The 19,073-nt window shown below is 58.4% G+C and overlaps 1 protein-coding gene across 1 annotated transcript in view; it reads right to left on the reverse strand.

Annotated features, from left to right (window-relative positions):
* Window positions 1–504, reverse strand: part of INTS1 (integrator complex subunit 1) — a 28,934-nt gene extending 28,430 nt beyond the window's left edge. Inside the window, exon 1 of the mRNA XM_042921852.1 lies at window positions 180–504. Coding sequence (XP_042777786.1) covers window positions 180–237 — 58 coding nt within the window. The 5' untranslated portion in view covers window positions 238–504. The remainder of the gene's footprint in view (window positions 1–179) is intronic.
* Window positions 505–19,073: the final 18,569 nt, after the last annotated feature.

Consider the following 19,073-nt stretch of genomic DNA (forward strand, 5'->3'; position numbering starts at 1 on the left):
TCCGGCCCGTGCTGCCGCCCGCCCCCGGCCAGCGAGATCCTCAGCTGCTTCTCTGCAGCCTCGGGTGTGCCCCGAGAGGGAGTCGGCCTCCCGGAGGCGGTCGCAGCCGGCCCATCCGCCCAGGGACACCGTTCCAGACCCGACGCCCGGGAACCCGGGCCGCAGGCAGAAGCCCACACCTGAGGGCTTGGCCGCCGCGCTGGGCCTGCGGACCGTCGCGGGCTTGGCCCGGTTCATTCTGTCCCCCTCCCCGCGCTGCTCCTCGCCGCCGCGGTGTCACCCGAGGAGAAGGCCGGCGCCGATCCGCCGTCCCCTCGCTCGCTCATTCATTCATTCGCGCCCGGGGCCGTCCGGGGCTGGGGCCTGCGGGCGAAGGGGCCGCGGCCCCGCAGGACGGAGCGACTCGGGGGCCGCGCGGGCCCCGCCTCGGATCCGCCGGGGAGGGATCGGCACCGCCGGCAGCCGCGGCCCGGCCCGCACACCACCCGCCCAGCGAACCGCCTCGGCACCCCGGCCGCGGCCGTCCCGGAACCGGAAGCCACCCTTGCCACCCTCGGCACCACGACTTCCAGAACAACCGGAAGCAAAACAGCACGGGTTGGGAGGGAGGCGCCTGCGCGGTGCTTGCAGCGCCCTCTGGCGGCGGGAGGCCGGCCGAGCCTCGCTGCCGCCGACCTGAGTGGCACGTGCCCTCTGCAGGTGAGGGTGACGCGGTTCAGGGAGGGGGTCGCGGGGACTCGGAACCGGAGGTGCTGCACCTTCAGGGTCCCGCCCTCCCGTTTGGCTGTCAAAGGCCAGGTTTCTGGGATGCCCGCGTTGGGTCGAAGAGGGAGCCCAGGGCTGCGAATGGGCACGTCTGCAGCGGGGATCCCAGCCTCAGTTTCCCCGCCTGCACAGTGGGGCTCTGCTGCCTCTCCCAGGCCTTTTGATGGCAGAGGACGTGTCCACCCTCCCGGGGTGCGGCTCCATGGCGACGAAACCCCACGCCCCCCCTCCTATCAGGGGTCACCGTGGTGTCCTGGGGTCTCCCGACGCAGCCCCACCCTGCACCACGAACGGACGAGGCCAGAGCGACTGCCCGGCCCACAGTCTCACTGGCCAGCCAGGTGCCTTCCTCTGTAGAGTGGGCGGCCTGGCGTGAAGGGACAGGCCGTGGGAACCCCGAGCGCGGCGCTCCTACCGGACCTGAGCTTTGGCAAAGCAGCGGTCTGCAGCTAAGGGACCTTCCTCAGTGGCGGCTGCAGGTAGGGAAGGGCCGAGCCTCAGGGGAGGAGGAGGCAGTGGGGCCCAGGTGAAGACCTGCAAAGGGCGGTCAGTCAGTGTGGACGCGTAGCCAGCTGTGTCCGCAGGCGGGCAGTGACCAGACAGGGGAGACAGGCTCACCCTCGTGACGGTCACGTTCAGAGGAATGGCTGTGGGTCCCCACATGTGTCTCAGAGGGACAGAGGAGGGCTCACCACTGCAAGCCGTTTAGCGAATGCTCTAAAGCAGGGGGCAGGGGCCTTGCTGGCCCCACCGGGGGTCCCTCTGTCAGCGGTGGCTGGTAGAACCGGTGGGCACAGCAGGCACGAGCGAGGATCCTTTGTCACCGGGGGGGGGGGGGGGGGGGCTACTGGGAGCCCAGAGCCGTGTCCCCTGGCGTGGCCAGTGGGGCCCTTCTGCCAGGGGAGGGAGGCAGCAGTGGGGTCACCTTGCCAAGGGCAGTGGAGGGTGTAACTCAGAAAGCCCATGGGAGGTGCCCGGTGCCCCGTAGCGCCCCCCCCACCAAAGAGGCGCCACGCTCCCTGCCATGGTCGTTGTCCTTACTCAGAACCACGGGCCCCAGGAAGTGGCCGGCAGGTCCCTGGAGCTTGGCAGCCCAGGCCCTGCCCTCAGCAGGGGAAGGCTCTAAGGGCCAGGGCTGGAGGGTGGAGCTCTGGTCCTGGGATTGGTGCCGTGATAAGAAGCGCCGGGAGCTGGGAGACTTTTCCCCCACTCCTTCCCCAGCCCCCCAAGATGAGGACCCGACAAGGCGCCGTCTGCAAGGCGGGAAGCGGGCTCCCACCAGACACCAGGGCTGCGGCACCCGGATCTCGGACTCCCGGCCTCCAGAACCATGATGAGGAAATGTTTGCTCTTTGGCCCCCACCTGGTACCACGCCGTGGCCACCGCAGCCGAGACCCCGTCCGAAGCCCTCCTTCTGCCCACAGCAGGAGCGCACCTGCTTTTCTGGGGTGGGAGAGGGACGTGGGCCCTCATTCCAGCAGGTGGCCGTGACTCACAGTGCAGAGGCCGCCGGAGGCCTGGCGGTGTGCCAGCCACACCTGCCCGCAGCCCCCCACGTTCAGTCCCTGCCCTGCGGGAACGCCAGGACCCCGGGCCGGCGCCCTGTGCGTGGGCTGGGAGGACAGGGTCACCACCCGGTCCTCGGTCCTCAGCGTGGGCACGGAGTAGGGCTCAGAGCGGAAGGGCGGCCGCTGCACCCGGCGAGGACAGACAGCAACGAGTGCTGGCCAAGATGTGGCCCGGCGGTGGGAAGGGGCCGGGCTGCCACGGGGCCCTGCCAGAGTGCTCCCGAGCGTGTACCCCAGAGAACTGGAAGTGCTCAGATAAACGCCTTGCACACCCATGTTCCCGGCGACACTGTTCGCAGCAGGCAGAAGGTAGAAACAAACGTCCAGCAGCAGAGGAACGGATAAACAGAAAGTGGTCTGTCCCCATGGTGGAATGCTCTTCAGCCATAAAAAGGAAGGAAGCACGATCCACGGCACGAAGAAGCTCGAAAACGTGCCACGCAAGAAAGACCACACGTTGTCTGGTTCCATTGATATGAAAAGCCCAGGACAGGCAAATCCCCAGAGACGGAAGGCAGATTAGTGGGCGCTGGGGTTGGGGAGGGCAGCGGGGGGGGGGGTGCTGCTGAGCGGGCACAGGGTTTCTCTCCAGGTGATAGAAACGCCTGGAATTTGAGGGTGGCTCTGGACGCACAACGCGTGAAAACACCAAAAACCTCCAAATCACACACTTCAAAACGGTCAGTGTTATGGTTTGTAGCCCAATAAAGTTATCGAGAAAAGAGCCAGAAAAAACTTACTTGTCTCCAAGCTCGCTGATGTATAATTGGCAAAATTTGTGGGTATTTAAGGTACGACGTGCGACGTTTGATGTACGTACACTTTGCGAAGCGATTGTTACAATCCAGCTGATTAGCGTTTCCTTGTTCTCACACAGTTACATAGTTTTGGAGGGCAGTGAGGTTTTGAAACAAAGCTGTCTGAGACCCCAGCCTCTGTGCCCGCTCTGGAGCCTGCCGTGCCCGCTTCCCTCCCCGTCGCTGGGATGGCCCGCCGCTCCTGCTAGGCTCCAAGCTGTGACTCAGCCACTGTGCCACCTGACGGGGGGGTGGGGGGGGGGGGTGCAGAGACAGACCGCCGCTGCTGCCCTGCCCAGAGTGCAGACCCTCGAGCAAGGTGGTGACCGTTGTTCTTTTAAGCCCCTGAAGCCTAAATGAAATTTGAGGGCCGCCCGGGTGGCTCATTCAGTAAGTGTCCGACTTGGGTTCAGCACACATGATGATCTCCCGATTCGTGGGTTCAAGCCCCACATCGGGCTCTGCACTGATGGCACAGAGCCTGCCTGGGATTCTCTGTCTCCCTCTGCCCTGCCTTTGCTTGCATGCTCTGTCTCTCTCTCTCTCTCAAAATAAATAGACAACAAAAGAGGAATCCTTTAAAACAAGTCGGGGGACGTGTTGTCAGAATTTGCAAGAATAGTACCGAGTACTAGACAGCCTTCATCCTGAATCCCTGAACATTGTCTCTGCTCTATCCCTTTCTCTCCATCCATTCACAATTTTTTCCTGAACCATTTAAGAATGAGTAGCAGAAGATTCCTCTTCACCCGTAAACGCTTGAGTGTGTATTTCCTGAACACAAGGAGCTGTTTTATACAATAACCAGACTATTGTCAACATCAAGACATTAACATCAAAGCAATGCTTTTCATTAATCTACGGCTTTATCAAGGCCCCATCCACTGTTCCAGCAATATCTTTAGAGCAGAGACAATCCAAGATTCTGCATTGCGTTCCATGGCCCTATCCCCCCACCCCCACCCTTGTAGCCTTTCTTCTGGAATAGTCCCTGAGCCCTCCTGGGTAATTCACGACACTGGCTTCTTTCTTTCTTTCTTTCTTTCTTTCTTTCTTTCTTTCTTTCTTTCTTTCTTTCTTTCTTTCTTTTTCTTTCTTTCTTTCTCTCTTTCTTTTAATTTTAGAGCGAGAGAGAGAGAGAGAGAGAGCAAGCTGGGAAGGAGGACAGAGAGAGAGAGAGAGAAAATCCCAATCAGGCTCAATGCTCAGTGCAGAGCCCAACATAGGACTCGATCCCACCCCCCTGGGATCGTGACCTAAGCAGAAATCAAGAGTCAGACACTCAACGGACTTAACCACCCAGGTGCCCCGACACTGACATTTTGGAAGGGTCCAGGCCTGTTACTGTGTAGAATTCCCCCCAATTCGGGCTTGTCTGCTGGTTCACAATTAGGCTCAGGTTACACATTTCTGGCAGGGACAGTGCAGAGACGCTAACTTCTTCCCCATCAGTAGGCACGTGACCTTAAGTGTAACTTATCTCACTCCTGGCAATAACTTGATTACTTGGTTCGAGGGGTGTCTGCTTGATTTCTCCTGTCTTTCACCCTCCAAACGTTCAGCCACTCCGTTTCAGCTTCCCTGCTGACCCGTGCCCGACGCCGTCACGACGACCACAGTTGGCGGGAGGCGCTTCTGTGCTTGCCTCGTCCTCCCGCGTCCTCGTCCTATGTCGGGGAGAGCTGCCCTCCCCTCCCCTCCCCCCCACCCCCGCCCCCAGCGCTGGCCCGTGACCTTCCCCTCAGGATGGACTCGAGGATTCCTCATCCAGCAGATTCGATCCTTCACTATCTTTATTTATCGCAGGCACGAGACACTCCGCATCTGGACAGTGGAGTCCCGCGAGGCTGGCTTGTCGTCTGCTGACGCGACTCCATCGTGAGCGAAGCTCGTCCTTACTTTTCGAAGCCACCGAGTGTGGAGGTTGTTTGGTACAGACGGCTGGGCTGGGCGGGTGGGAGGAGAGACGGAGGGGAGCAGGTCACGGGAGAGGGGCAGGTGCCGGGCGAGCCCCGGGCAGGGGGCTGGGGCTGAGCGTCTGCTCCCACCGCAGACGGCTGCCAGCTTCCCCACCTGCCCTTCCAGGCTGCCCCGGGGAGCGTAGGGGAAGAGCCTCCTCCAGGCTTCCCCGGGCGGGCGGAGCTGGGCCGTTGCGGGCGGCAGGGGCCGGGAGGAGGGCAAGAAGGGCCAAAGCAGAGCCACACTCCCGAGTCTGCCGAGGTTCTGCCCGGTGCCAACCGCGTGCGGGGGGAGATGGGACGGCTGGCGAGAGCTGGCGGAAAGTGGGCTGTGCCCGACCTCTGACCTCTGACCCAGGATTGGAGACGCAGGCTCTGGCTTGACCACCCTGGAGGCGGTTTTCTTTGACGAAGAAGCTCGCCCGTGGGGGGTCCCAGGGTCCGGGCGCAGGGGGACCGCCTCTGCCCAGGTCCTGCAGACCTCCCCGCCCAGGAGCCGCCACCGCGTGCTGCCTGCAGGACCCCCGGAAACACACGCCCCTCTTCGCCCTCAAAACCTCCCAGCCCCACCCCTTCCTCCGAGAAGCCCTCCGGGTTCCCTCCCCGGGCAGGCCGTGCTGCTCTTCTCCTACTGCCTCCGCCACCGAAGCTGCACCCCGGACTCCGCCACGGTTCGTTGGGGGGGGGGGGCTCGCGGGGGACACTGAGGAGGCCCCGTCCCAGAACCGAGTGCAGGGGCCTGGGCTGGGCCCAGGGGTCTGCCTTCCACGGCCTCCCGTGGGTGCCAGCACAGGTGCCTCCCTGAGACGCACTGTGTCGCGTCCCGGGGCTGCCGTGGCAAACGCCACAGACCGAGGCCCAAACCGCGGGTGCGGGGGGCCCGAGTCGGAGGTCAAGGTGTCAGGGCCGCGCTCCCCCTCCGGCTCCGGGGGAGGGTCCTTCCGCGTCCCTCCGGCTCCCGGCGGCAGCTGGCGCTCGTGGCTCGCTCAGGGAGGAGCTGGCATTCCCAGCCCTTGCCGCCTCTTTCCGTGGCCTCTGCGTCCGTGTCTCCCCCTGTCCTGTCAGTGGCCGAGGGCCGCCCCGATCCAGGGTGATCTCAGACCCTCACCTGACTCAGACCGCCAAAGACCGCTTCCAAATGTGGCCCGACTGTGTGGGGCCACCGCCCGGGGAACGTGGGCGTGTGTCCCTGGCAGCCACGTGCCGGCGCCTCGTGGGGCTCTGCTCTCTGGACTCTGCTCTTGCTGTTTCCCATGTCAGGAGCCCCCCACTCCCACGTCAGGAGCCCCCCATGTCAGGAGCCCCCCCCACTCCCACTCCTACATCAGAGCCCCCGCCACTCCCACGTCAGGAGCCCCCTCACGTCAGAGCCCCCCCCGGAAGTACCACGTCAGGAGCCCCCCACTCCCACATCAGAGCCCCCCCACTCCCATGTCAGGAGCCCCCCCACGTCAGGAGCCCCCCCTGTAGTCCCACATCAGGAGCCCCCCACTCCCACATCAGAGCCCTCCCACTCCCACGTCAGGAGCCCCCTCCATGTCAGGAGCCCCCCCCACTCCCACTCCCACTTCCAGATCAGAGCCCCCCCCACTCCCACATCAGGAGCTGCCCCCCCACGTCAGGAGCCCCCCCATGTCAGGAGCCCCCCACTCCCGCATCAGGAGCCCCCCCACATCATGAGCCCCCCCACTCCCAGTGCCCCATCAGAGCCCCCTCCACTCCCCCATCAGGAGCTGCCCCCCCACGTCAGGAGCCCCCACTCCCACGTCAGGAGCCCCCCCACGTCAGGAGCCCCACACTCCCACATCAGGAGCCCCCCCACTCCCACATCATGAGCTGCCCCCCCCACGTCAGGAGCCCCCCCCCCGCCGCACTCCCATGACAGGAGCCCCACCCCTGCACTCCCACGTCAGGAGCCCCCCACTCCCACATCAGAGCCCCCCCTCCCATAGCTGCCTTTATCCATCACCGGTCTTTGCTGGTGTGGCCTTCTTCCTTCGCCCCCACACCCACGGCCCCAACGCCCCTGGACCTAGCTGGCACCTGACAACCTCCTGTCACTGCTGAACTGCTGTTCGTCCCCCAGTGGGCGGCCTGCACCACTGTCCTTGCGGCCTCCTGCTGCATCCAAGGGCCACCCGCCAGGACCAAGGAACAGCACCCACAGGGCGAGGTCCCGGTCAGGGAAGCCAGGAGCGTCAGGAGCCGGCACAGGCCTGAGGGGCAGGTCAGGGGGGCAGACGCGTTCATTTTTACCGCGTCCCAGGGTCATGGCGAGAACCGTACCCGCACCTGGCCCTGACCTGGCGACTGGTGGTTCCGGTGACACCAAGGCCGGGGGGGTGGGGGGCATTCCCTGCAGCAGGGACCAGACGGGCAGCTCCTCCCAGAAGCTGAAATGCCAGGCTGGGTGGCTGCAGGGTGAGGGACGGAGGTAAACAGGGACCTGCCAGCCCCCCAGGGGAGACGGGGAGAGTGGCGGGCCCACAGCTGCCTGTGGCCTAACTGCCTCCGGGCCAGGAAGCAGCTGGGGCCCGGGCCGGTCGGTGTCCCCAGCCCCATCCCAGGCCTGGCCCTTCCCGGCACTCAGGGTGGGGGGGACGGGGAGAGGAGACCCAGGGCTCCCTGGGGCGCTGGTCGGTTCCCAACTACCTCGTCCACTAAATTTAGAAACTGCTTCACCCCTGCCGGAAGCCCCACCAGTCTGGTGCCTGAGTCTCAAAGCCATGAGTCAGCGGTTATCAGGACCTAGATGCCCGTGTGCTGGGGGGGAGGGGGGGGCTGGGGCAAGTTCGGAGACCCGTCTACACTCAGGCGGAGGTTTCTGGAACTTCCTCTGCTAGCGAACAGTCCGTTGCAGAGCACGGGACGCCGGAATCCGCCCGTGAGACGCCCCTGCGGTGAGGCTGGAGGGCTGCGTGCGAGGGGGCCGTAGGGACCGCGCTCTGCCAGTGCCCAGGAAGGCCGGGGCCCTGGCAGCCGGGCCGAGCGGTGTGATATCTGAGACTCGGCCGGGCAGCGAGCGGAAGCTCCGGGGAGGCAGCCTCTGGCTGGAGGCGGGAAGTACTTTCCAACAATTGTCTGAAAATAGAACGGGCTGGCTCACGAGGAAATGAGTCCCCCGTCACGGGAAGGGAGCAAGCAGCCGCAGGAACAGGCACGGGAATCCGAGCCCTCTGACCCCGGGAGGCCCCGAGTCCTGGGTTTCTCACCTGCGGGTACCCCCAAGTGTTGGGGGGGGGGGGTAGAGGTAGAGGAAGCAGGACTGGGGTCCGGGCACCTAGCACCCAAACGTGCTGCCGGGAGGAAACACTGGTGGTGGCAGAGAGCAGTTTCTCCGGGACCCTGAGTGCGCAAAGAGTCGCTGCGGGGAACGCGCCTGGTCCCATGGCAACTGTGCCCCTCTGGCCGGGCCTCAGTTTCCCTTTGTCCTCAATTAGGGTCAGGGTAGAGGCCCTCGACGTCACACGCTGATGGCCCAGGGCTCAGGAGCTCGTGCTCTGGAGACCCCACCCCGCGTAACCCACACTCCCGGGACCCAGGCTGAGGCTGAGTTCGGGGCCGCCCAGCTCTGGGCTCCGGAGTGGAAACGCAGGGGAGCCGGCTGTGACGTCCCCACCCCTGCAAGCCTTTGAGGGGGCACACTCGTGTCAGCCACAAAGGGCAGGGCAGATGAAAGCTGGGTGCTCCCGGGGCCCCTCTGCATGGCTTGTCTCTGTGGGCCCCGGGGCTTCTGGGGGCCACAGTTTAGGAACCAGTGCAAGCAGGGCCGTGGACTGAGGAGGAGGGAATCCCTTAGCCCAGCGACATACTCCCAGGTAGCACCTCACCCACATTCCAAAGTTTCCCCTGGAAAGGCTGAAGCTGAAGAGGGGACGTAGGGTTTCTTTGTTTCTTTTTTTTAATTAAAAAAATATACTTATTTATTTGAGAGAGAGAGAGAGAGGCAGAGAGAATGTGAGACACAGAATCGGAAGCAGCTCCAGGCTCTGAGCTGTCAGCACAGAGCCCGATGCGGGGCTGGAACTCACGAACAGTGACATCGTGACCTGAGCCGAAGTCGAGAGTTGGACGTTTAACCAGCTGAGCCCCCCAGGCACCCCTAGGCTTTCTTTGGTGGGAGCTCTTGGGGACACCCTGTGACCGGTCAGCCCGGTCAGCAGTGGGGGGGGGGGGGCGCAGAGGCCAAGGGCATGGGGCTGGGTAGAGCTCGCAGCCCACGTCAGGCAGGACCGAAAGGTGGCATGGATGGGGAAAGTCTCGTCCCCCAGATGCAGCATCTCCTCAGGGGATGACAGTCCCTCGGCCTGTGCCCCTTCCTTCTCTCTTGGTCCGGGGGCTGAGTGGGAGTGGGGTGGGGTGGGAGGGACCCAGAGCAGTGACTGCAGCCCTCCCGCCCTGCACAGCACAGACCTGACTTCACACTTTGTGTCACTGTCCCTGTAAGCCCTCCAAATGTCCCCAACGCTGTCCTATTGGGGGGGGGGGGCTACACGTGGTTTTCTTTCCTTGTTTGGGCTTCAAGTTTTCTGCAAAGAGCATATTAGTAGGTTTGAAAGGAGAAAAAGACCCTCCTTCGCTTTTCTTAAAAGTAAATAAATACGTAAAATAAACGTCCGAGGAATTCCACGCGGTGTCCTGACGGCAGCCGCAGCCCGTGTTTCCTTCGCAGAAAAGTGCCACCACACACTCGTCCTGCGCCCTGCGCCCTGACTTTCGGTGCCGACATTCTGGTCAGGGACAAGATGTCCCAGGTTGGGGCGGGTCCAAAGTGACCTCGGGCTCAGTGGAGAACAGAAAGGAGTGTCCAGATCTTGGCATCTTGACGTCAGGTGCAAATTGGCGTTTCTCGTGGTATCGATCATTTACAACCGACGCTTCCACCGGATCCTCTGCTGTGATGTGTTACGGCCGGGTCGACGGGGCTCGGCTGGGTGCTTCTCGTCCTCGAGCGTCCCTGCTCACCTGCTCGTGACTCGGGCTTCCGCACCACGTGGCTCTGGGTTCCCAGAGCTGCTTTGCGCTGTGATGCATTAAAATAAGAAAGATACGTCCGTCTTCCCCCCGGGTTCCTAAAAGCCTTGGTGTTTCCTGAATGGTGGGAACCTCTTTTGTCATCCCCGATGAGCCCGCCCTGACCTTACCTGAGTTTGCGCTCAGGAGGTGACTACTGGTGGGGCCGTCAGCTTCGGGGGCGGGGGAAGGCCGTGACCGTGGCCGGTGTGATTAGAGGCCTGGGCCCCCAGGGAGGGGGTGGAGGCGGCCGCTCCGGGGCGATGGGCAAACCCAAGGATGTGGAGGATGTGCCTGGGCAGGGCGCAAAGGCCCTCGTCCCTCTTCTCTTTTCTGGTCCATGCGTGTCCTCCTCTGATGCGTGTCCTCCTCTGACTGTTCCTGCCTTGTTTCCCTTACGGTAACGCTGTCACCCTACGCGTGACGCTCTCACGTCGTGAGCAGCACTGTGATGGCTTCCATCGCAGAGAATTACTGACCCTGAATCTGTCGTCAGCCGGACAGCAACGGGCGCAGCCTGGGGACCCGGGGCTTGCGCTGGCGTCCGGGGACATGGGGGCAGCTTGGGGACGGAGCGCCTCACCTGTGCTCTGTGCCGGTGCCTAGTGGAGACAGAACTGAATCGTGCGACGCCCAGCCGGGGCTGGAGAGCGGGAGAAATGGTTGGCGTTTGGGAAAACGCGACAATTTGTTTCGCGACCTGGCCTTCGCGACGCCGGACGTAACGCCCGCCGTCCTCTGTCGGCCAAGGCCGTGGGGAAGGTCTGGCCAGGCTCCTGGTGGGAAGGCACCGTCCCGGCATCCCTAGAAGGTGCAGCTTGCTGTGGTCACGGAGCTTGGCTCCCGGCCGCCCCGGTAAGGGCCACGCCCTCCGGCGTGGACACGCAGCTTGTCTCCGTTTGGCAAGACCAGAATAAATGCCTGTGCCCGGGCCTCTCGCCGGAACCAGAGTCCCCCTGCTCACAAGTGTCCAGGCCCCAGTCCTGGCTCCCTGACGCTCCGTCACGTGGAGACAGCAGAGCCCCCGTGCCCGGCTCCTCGGAAGGGTCTGATGAATCCACAGTAAGTACCTCCCCCGGGGTCTGGGGCACGAGAGCGAGAGAATCCGCGGCTGCTCATCGATACCGTTGCGGTCGTTTGGGGGCGAGCGAAGATGGCTGTCCCGCTGAGACTTCCACGTCCCGCTAGTCACATCGGTGCCAGACCATTCTCTGTCTGAGGGGCCTGCTGGCAGCCGACAGGCTGGAGATTCTACCAGAAGGCAGCAGGAACCTCGCCGGACTGCACAGAGGACGGACCTGCCGCCCGGGGCAGGTGGGAGGGGTCGGGAGAAGTTTGTTCTTCGGGAATCTTGACCCGGTTGCTCTCAGAGTGTCGAATGGATGTCAACTTTATTACTTCATCAATACCATCATCCTGGCGACGGGGGTCTTTTCGTTTGGGAGCGTTCGGCAGCTTACAAAGAGCTCGCTGCATCTGACCCTCAGGCAGTCCTCCTCTCAGTTTAGGGACGTGGAGGCAGGCTCCGAGATCGGGCGTCCCGCCCAAGGCCACACAGGCGCCCAGTGCCAGGGGAGCACCGGGGAGACAAATTCTGCTCCCTCCGGATCTGCGGTGAGGGAGGGGCCCCTCTCCCCCCACCAGCAGAAGAAAGATGGTTTCCAGACCGGCCCCTCCCCAAGCCCAGCCGACCCAGTCCTCCACCCCAGAAGTGAGCCAGGGACAAGCAGACGGCGGCTCTCGGCCACCCCCAAGTCACCCGGTAGCCATCGCTGCTTCCTGGCAGAGGACCCAGGGTTGGGGGGGGGGGGTCCGGTGCAGGGAAACGGGTGGGACCCGCACGCGGGGGGACGGGCTGAGGCCCTGGACACTCCCCAGCGAGGCTGAGGACGGGCCCTGAGAGCAGGTGGACCCCGGCCGAGGCAGAGCTGCCGGCTCCCCGGGCGCGGGGAGGGGGGCTTCCCCTGCCGAGCGTCATCCTCCGGGGCAGTCGTGGCCGGGAGGGCCGAGGAAAGGGCGTCGCGAGCACCAGCACCGCCTGCCCTGCGCTGACGCATGACTCATCCGTTCCGGGTCAGCAAACATCCGCCTGCAAAGGCTTCCCCCTCACAGGGCGTGGGGCGCAAACACCCCGCCCCGCTGACTTCCCAGAGGGCCCGGCTCGCCCGCCCTACGTGGTCGGTCCCCCAGGCCCGGCTGTCCAAGGCCCAACCCCCACCTTTCCGGGGCCAGGGTGCCCCCTCGGGGTGGGGGGGGGGGGGCTGGAGTTGGCCTGGCCCCTGCCTCTCCTCTTCCCCCGGAGGAGTCAAACTCGGGGCCTCGGGGTCCCTCCCGTTCCCCGGACCTCCGCCAGGGCCACCGGAGTCCGCCGGGCGGCGCTGCCAACGTGTGATTCTCTGGAAGGAGGGCGGGGCCGCGCGCACAGCTGGTCGAGGGGCAGGTGGCGCTTCTCGCCGGGGCTCCCCGGGGGCTCCGACGGGCGCTTTATCTGGTGCGGGCAGACGCTCGTTCCGACCTTGTCCTTCCTGCGGCGGCCGCCTGGCAGGTACAGACAGACACACGGACACACGGGGGTCTCCCGCCCTCCTGGCGCCGCAGGTGGCGCAGGCCACCCACTCACGCGGCGCTCACGAGACTCACGCGCCCGCGCACGTGACCTGGCGTGTGCCTCGCGTGGGGCGCCCGGGTGCCCGCGTCCCGCCGCTCACCTGGCCGATCCCTTAGCGAGGACGTGGCCGCCTCACCTTTTGCTGTCACGACCGGCGCCCCCGCGATGAGCCGCGCGCGCCCCAGGTCTCACACGTGAGCAGGTGCGCCTGTGGCAGCCAGCCCTGGGAGCGGGGAGGCCGGGTCTGGGGACGGGCAGGGTCCACGGGGAAGGAGCCCCCGGATTCCCCTCCTGCACCCCCACCGGCGGCCGCGGCCGCCTGCTCCCCACGCCTTGCCCGACGGCGACGCCTGATTCTGGATTCTGATGGCTGCGAAATGGGATTTGGATACCGTGTGAACGTGCACCGCTCTGATCACACCCAGCTTTCTCTGTGTTTGTCATTTTATGTTTTTTCCTGAGGGATCTGTTCATATCCTCTGCCCCTTTCTATCGCTTCCTTTTATAATCCTAGGAGCCTTTTGTAGATTAGGGAGATAGACCTTTGTGATGTCGGTTGCCAATATTTTTTCCTAGTGTATACTTTGTGTTGTGACTTTGCTTATGGTGATTTTTGCCTTAAATCTTTTTTAGTGTGTCTGGGGGTTTATTTTAGAGAGAAAGAGCAGGTGAGCAGGAGAGAGGGGCATAGAGAGAGAGAGAGAGAGAGAGAGAGAGAGAGAGAGAAATCTTAAGCACACTCCATGCTTAGCATGGTGATGTGGGGCTTGATCCCATGACCCTGGGATCATGACCTGAGCTGAAATCAAGAGTGGGAGGCTCAACCGACTGAGCCACTCAGGCGCTCCCAGGGCCTGGGTCTTAAATTGTGATTTAAAAACATTTTTCCTGCTCCCAAGTTTTCTAAGGAGTCATTCGTGTTTTCTGCAAATATTTTAATGTTTTTTTAAATTCATTTTTTATTGCAGGAAAATATTTATAAGGTTTACTATTTTTTTTAAGTTTATTTACCTATTTTGAGAGAATGAGAGCAGGGAGGGGCAGAGAGAGAGAGAGAGAGAATCCCAAGCAGGCTCCGGGCTGTCCTTGCAAAGCCTGATGTGAGACGTGAACTCACGAACTGTGAGATCATGACCCGAGCTGAAGCCAAGGGTCAGACGCTTAACTGACTGGGCCACCCAGGCGCCCCAAGATTTCCATTTTCACCACTTTTAAGCGCACAGCTGAGTGGCACCCAGTACGTTCTCGTTGTGCAAGCGTTTCCACAGCCCATTTCCAGAAGGTTTTCATCACTTAACGGCTTCTTCTTAAGACCATCAGGTCTCTGGTCCATTGGAAATGTACAATACTGATGTGCGGTGTGGACCTCTTTTTGTAAATGGTCGTCACGCTGTTTCTACATGACTCATTGAAAAACCCACCTTCCTTCTATTTTACTGAGCCCGTTTTACAGTTGGGGAAACTGAGGCCAGGACGGTGCAGTGAGGAGTGCCCGGGTCACACCTGCACCCTCCACCTCGTCCCAGCCGCCCAGGGTCCGGCTCTTCCTGCCTTCGGGGAGCTGATGTGGGAGAACCTCGGAGCTGCTCTCAGAAACCAAACGTTCTAGAAGACGCTGAGGTCCAGATAGGGGAAAGTGGACGCGAGGAACCAAATCGTTCACAACCCGAGGGGCCGGCAGCCCCAGCTTTCCTCTGAGGAGGCCCCTTGCACATCCGAGGGGACGTCGGGGCGGGGGTGGGGGATCGACCCTGGAGCGGTGGGCCGGTGTTGAGGCGGTCAGCAAACACCCGTGTGCCCGGTTAGCCCCCGAGGCCCGGCACGCCCAGTGAGAACAAGGTCGCTCAGGAAGAGGCCCATTTCTCCGGGCGGCTTCCTGAATACCAAGCCACTCTGCGGCGCTAACCGTGGACCACAGGCCCACAAACTTCCTGGCACTTTCTCCTGCCTGTTTCCTGGAATCCCCCCCACAAGGCAACTGAGGCTCTTGAACGCCCCTCAGCAGGTGCAGCTGTGCCCACGGGAGGCCTGTGGTCGCCCCCAGAGCCCTGGCGAGTTTCCTCCGCTCTTCGTCCGGAACTCAGACGTGCAGCCTCGTTGAGGCAGCTCGCTTTTTCTGCAAGACGGACCCAGGAACGGTCAAGGGGCTCGGCCTCCCATCCTAGTGCTGGGGAGGGGGGGGTGGCGCTGGTGGGCTGGTGGGCCACGTGACTTGGGAGGCGCCAGACGTCCCTACCTAACAGAAGTAAATAAAACCAACGGATGGCCAAAGCCGTCATCGTTGAGTTTGTTGTGTATACACCAAAAAGACAGTTGGCAAAGCCGGGACCACTCAAACCAAAACACGGAATGGGGCTCGGGGGGGGGGAGGTCCTTAGGGAGCGGCTTCTATGGTGAGAAAGCAGTGTTCATTCTCCACAGGGTTTGGTTTTCGTATCAGAATTTTCCTAAACGGCAGGGAATTGGTTAGCGGTCCTCTCACATCAACCTCGGGAAAGAGAGGAAGCTTTGCTCTGATTTTCAGAGGCACAATCAAGAAATGACTTGGGTCAACTTAGCCTTGCAAAATCCGCTACCTTCAGCTTCGTTGGTGTGACCAAACTGGTGGTATCTGTCCAAGGAGTTTGCAAGGTCTCTGTTTGTTTTGGATTTTGACAGAGGGGTCCCCTTTCTGGTGGCTCTGTCAGTGGGGTTCCCTCACCTTCAGACTTGCTGAGTCCTCGGGCCCAAGGTCCGTGGTCACAGTCTCCGTCATTTCTGTGGTTCTTGTTGATTTCATCCAGGGGGTTGGTCCTAATGGGTACCATTCGGCACACCAGGAGCTGCCTACCGCATTTCAAACCCTGGAGAGTGTACAAGATACTGGAGAGGCCGGCAGGATGACAGTAAGGGCAGCAATACCCGAGGACTGAGGTTCCCAGGAGCGAAGATGTCACAATTCAAATACATTAAATGGGTTATATTTTTTTAAAGTTATTTTTCAAAAGCATGCATAATGTCTTAACAGTCGCATCGCCCAACAGTTGCTCAGGACAGGGTGAACTTGAGGGTGTTGGCCAGTGCCTCAGTTGGGCTCCATCTAAATCAGGTCTCTATATGACGCGAGCGAGCGGGTAGTTTAACGACAGACATTTCTATGCAACAAAAGAAAAAGGTTAATACTTCAAGCAAATTACAAATTCAGTTTCTGTGTTTGGAGAGTGGCCAGTTGAGTTTGCAGACGTCGGGGTTGGAGACTCTTCAGATGAGGTGAGAGCAGGGCAGTGGTGATCTGACCCGTTTCTCTGGCTTGCGGCATGAATGTGCCTGGGGATCTTTCCAAGCAGTCACACGGCCCCAGGCACGGGTCGCGTCCACACACGGGCTGTTGTGCTGAGCTCTCCGAAGTTGACATCGAGTTGTCCAGCGTTGGGCAAAGGATGGTTTTAGTTTCATAAAGATTCCAAGTCCAGGGGCACCTGGGTGGCTCAGTCAGTTGAGCGTCCGACTTCGGCTCAGGTCATGATCTCGCGTTCTGTGAGTTCGAGCCCCGCGTCGGGCTCTGTGCTGACAGCTCAGAGCCTGGAGCCTGTTTCGGATTCTGTGTCTCCCTCTCTCTCTGCCCCTCCCCCCACTCATGCCCTGTCTCTCTCTCTCTGTCAAAAATAAACATTAAAAAAAAAATTAAAAAAAAAAAGAAATCTTTAAAAAATAAAGATTCCAAGTCCAGAGAATGGGAGAATTGGAAATGTTAGTTTGGAAAATTCTAGACAAATTTTGGAGGAAACTGGAAGAATTCAGGATCCAGTCCAGATTACAGGTAGAAAACAAAATCTCAGAGACAAGAAACAGCACTAGAATCTGATATCCACAAAGATTAATTATCGAAGCCTATTTTTCTCTCTGTAATCATCCCGTTTCTATCAAAGATAACCCCAGTAAGACTAATTTGCTTGCAAATTAAGACTGTTTCCAAATACTTGGTATGATTATTTACATAAGTACACAGGAATAGTGATTGATCACATAGGTGCTTTTCAAAAATGTTTATTTATTTGTTTTTGAGAGAGAGAGAGAGAACAGGGGAGGGGCAAAGAGAGAGGAGACACAGAATCCGAAGCAGGCTCCAGGCTCTGAATCCGAAGCACGCTCCAGGCTCTGAACTGTCAAGGCAGAGCCTGAAGAGGGGCTCAAACCCGTGAACCATGAGATCATGACCTGAGCCGAAGTTGGATGCTTAACCAACTGAGCCACCCAGGCGCCCCCTTATAGGTGCTTTTAAATCTACTTTGCTGGAATGTTTCATAAAGGAACTCAGATTAGACTTTCAAAAGCATCTCCAGGCCAGGAAGCCAGGCCAGTTTTGTCTTGTTATAGGGAGAACAGATTATTTTTAAATTTATGCAAACACACATATTGTCATGAAAAATAAGAATATTTAATTAAAAAATAAAACAATTTAAAAAGAGAATAGTAAGAGTTTCTAATTTCTGGAGGAATGGGGGGGGGGGGGGAAGAAAAATGTTTCAACCTTTGTTGCAAAGATACACTTTACCAAACTGTTGTGAGTCATAGATAACTTCAGACAGAGGAGAAAAAGGATCCTTTACATCTGGAAAACAAGACATTAAAGAACCAGCAACGTTGTAAATGAAGTCGTCCAAATTACAGTCATCTCTATCAGTTTGTTCAGTGTTTTGTAATTAAAATTGTTTTGCTTCATCTTGAGTTAGCGGCTTTATGACTCAATCAGTTTTCCATTAAAGTTTCAGAAATCCTCACTCAGTTCAGTGCTATGGTCTTGAGGTTTTCAGAGAACCTGCATTCTGGACTGCTTGTTAGGGTTGTTCCCATGAATGTCTTTGTAAAGGAAGCATTTTTGCAGGAACGTTTTTTTGTGAAAGCATCAGAATAAAACAGTAAGTGTCTGTAAATGGCAAAAGGCTTAAAAATGGCCATGGTTAAAGATGTAGTGAGAGTTCATTATAATGCCTTTGACAAGGAAATTTGGTTCTTATTTAAAAAAAAATTTTTATGTTCATTTTTGAGAGAGACAGAGAGAGAGAAAGAGCAAGCAGGGGAGGGGCAGAGAGAGAGGGAGACCCAGAATCTGAAGCAGGTCAGCACAGAGCCTGATGTGGGGCTCGAACTCACGAACTCTGAGATCATGACCTGAGCTGAAGTTGGATACTCAACCGACTGAGCCACCCAGAAGCCCCAGAAATTTGGTTATTTTATGTGACATACATTTTAAAACAATAACCTGAATTATGACTGATAACATTATAGCAAGACATGTCAGACTTTAAGAATTTCATAGAAATTCTGGAATGCTTATATTACTAACATATATTTATACAGATATCAGCTAAAGACTTCATTTTTTATTTGACAATGCTTCCCATGGAATGTAACAAAACATAATTTGCTCAGCATCTCTTTTATAAGGAGAGGGAACAAATCTTTTGAGATAGTCTAGGGATCCTTTTTAAAATCCCAAAGTTAGTTTGGGGTCAAAAGGACTTCATTTAGAATTTGATATGTGAGAAATTTGTCAAAAATATCCAAAGGTTTAAAACACGTGATCAAACAGTATCAGAGTTCACTGTGAAAACAGTAAAGTACTTAGTTATTCATTCCTACCAAGTGACAATTAAAATTTCAGAGGCAGGTACAGAAAGTTAGAGTTGCAAAAATGAAACTCAGTTCTTTTAATACAGAGGACTCAGTTATTTTCCTACCTAATCCAAGACTTGGTAAGGACAAAGCACATGAAATTATTTTCATAAAATACAGAATCTTTGCTTTGCAGGCAAAATACATTAAAAGTACAGAAACACCTTTGTTTACAATTTCTTGTTAGGGGCAGACTGACAATCTAAAAAAAAAATGTGATTTTAACAGCAGAAACCAAATTCTAATTTTGTACCATGTACTTTTGATATTAAAATTCTTTTTTTTTTAAATTTTTTTTAAACGTTTATTTATTTTTGAGACAGAGAGAGACACAGCATGAACGGGGGAGGGGCAGAGAGAGAGGGAGACACAGAATTGGAAGCAGGCTCCAGGCTCTGAGCCATCAGCCCAGAGCCCGACATGGCTCTCGAACTCATGGACCACGAGATCGAGACCTGAGCTGAAGTCAGACGCTTAACCGACCGAGCCACCCAGGCGCCCCCTTTTTTTTTTTTTAATTTTAAGTAGGCTCCACGCTCAACACAGGGCTTGAACTCACAACCCCGAGATCAAGAGTGGCATGCTCCATTGACTGAGCCAGTCAGGCTCTCCTAAAATCCTTTTTTTTTTTTTTAAGTTAAATAAATCCATTCCAATCTTAGCTTGACTTCACATTAAATTCCTTTTTCAAGATCTCTTTCCACAAAC

The sequence above is a fragment of the Panthera leo genome, chromosome E3 (genome assembly GCF_018350215.1).
Source record: "Panthera leo isolate Ple1 chromosome E3, P.leo_Ple1_pat1.1, whole genome shotgun sequence".
Classification (NCBI taxonomy): Eukaryota; Metazoa; Chordata; class Mammalia; order Carnivora; family Felidae; genus Panthera; species Panthera leo.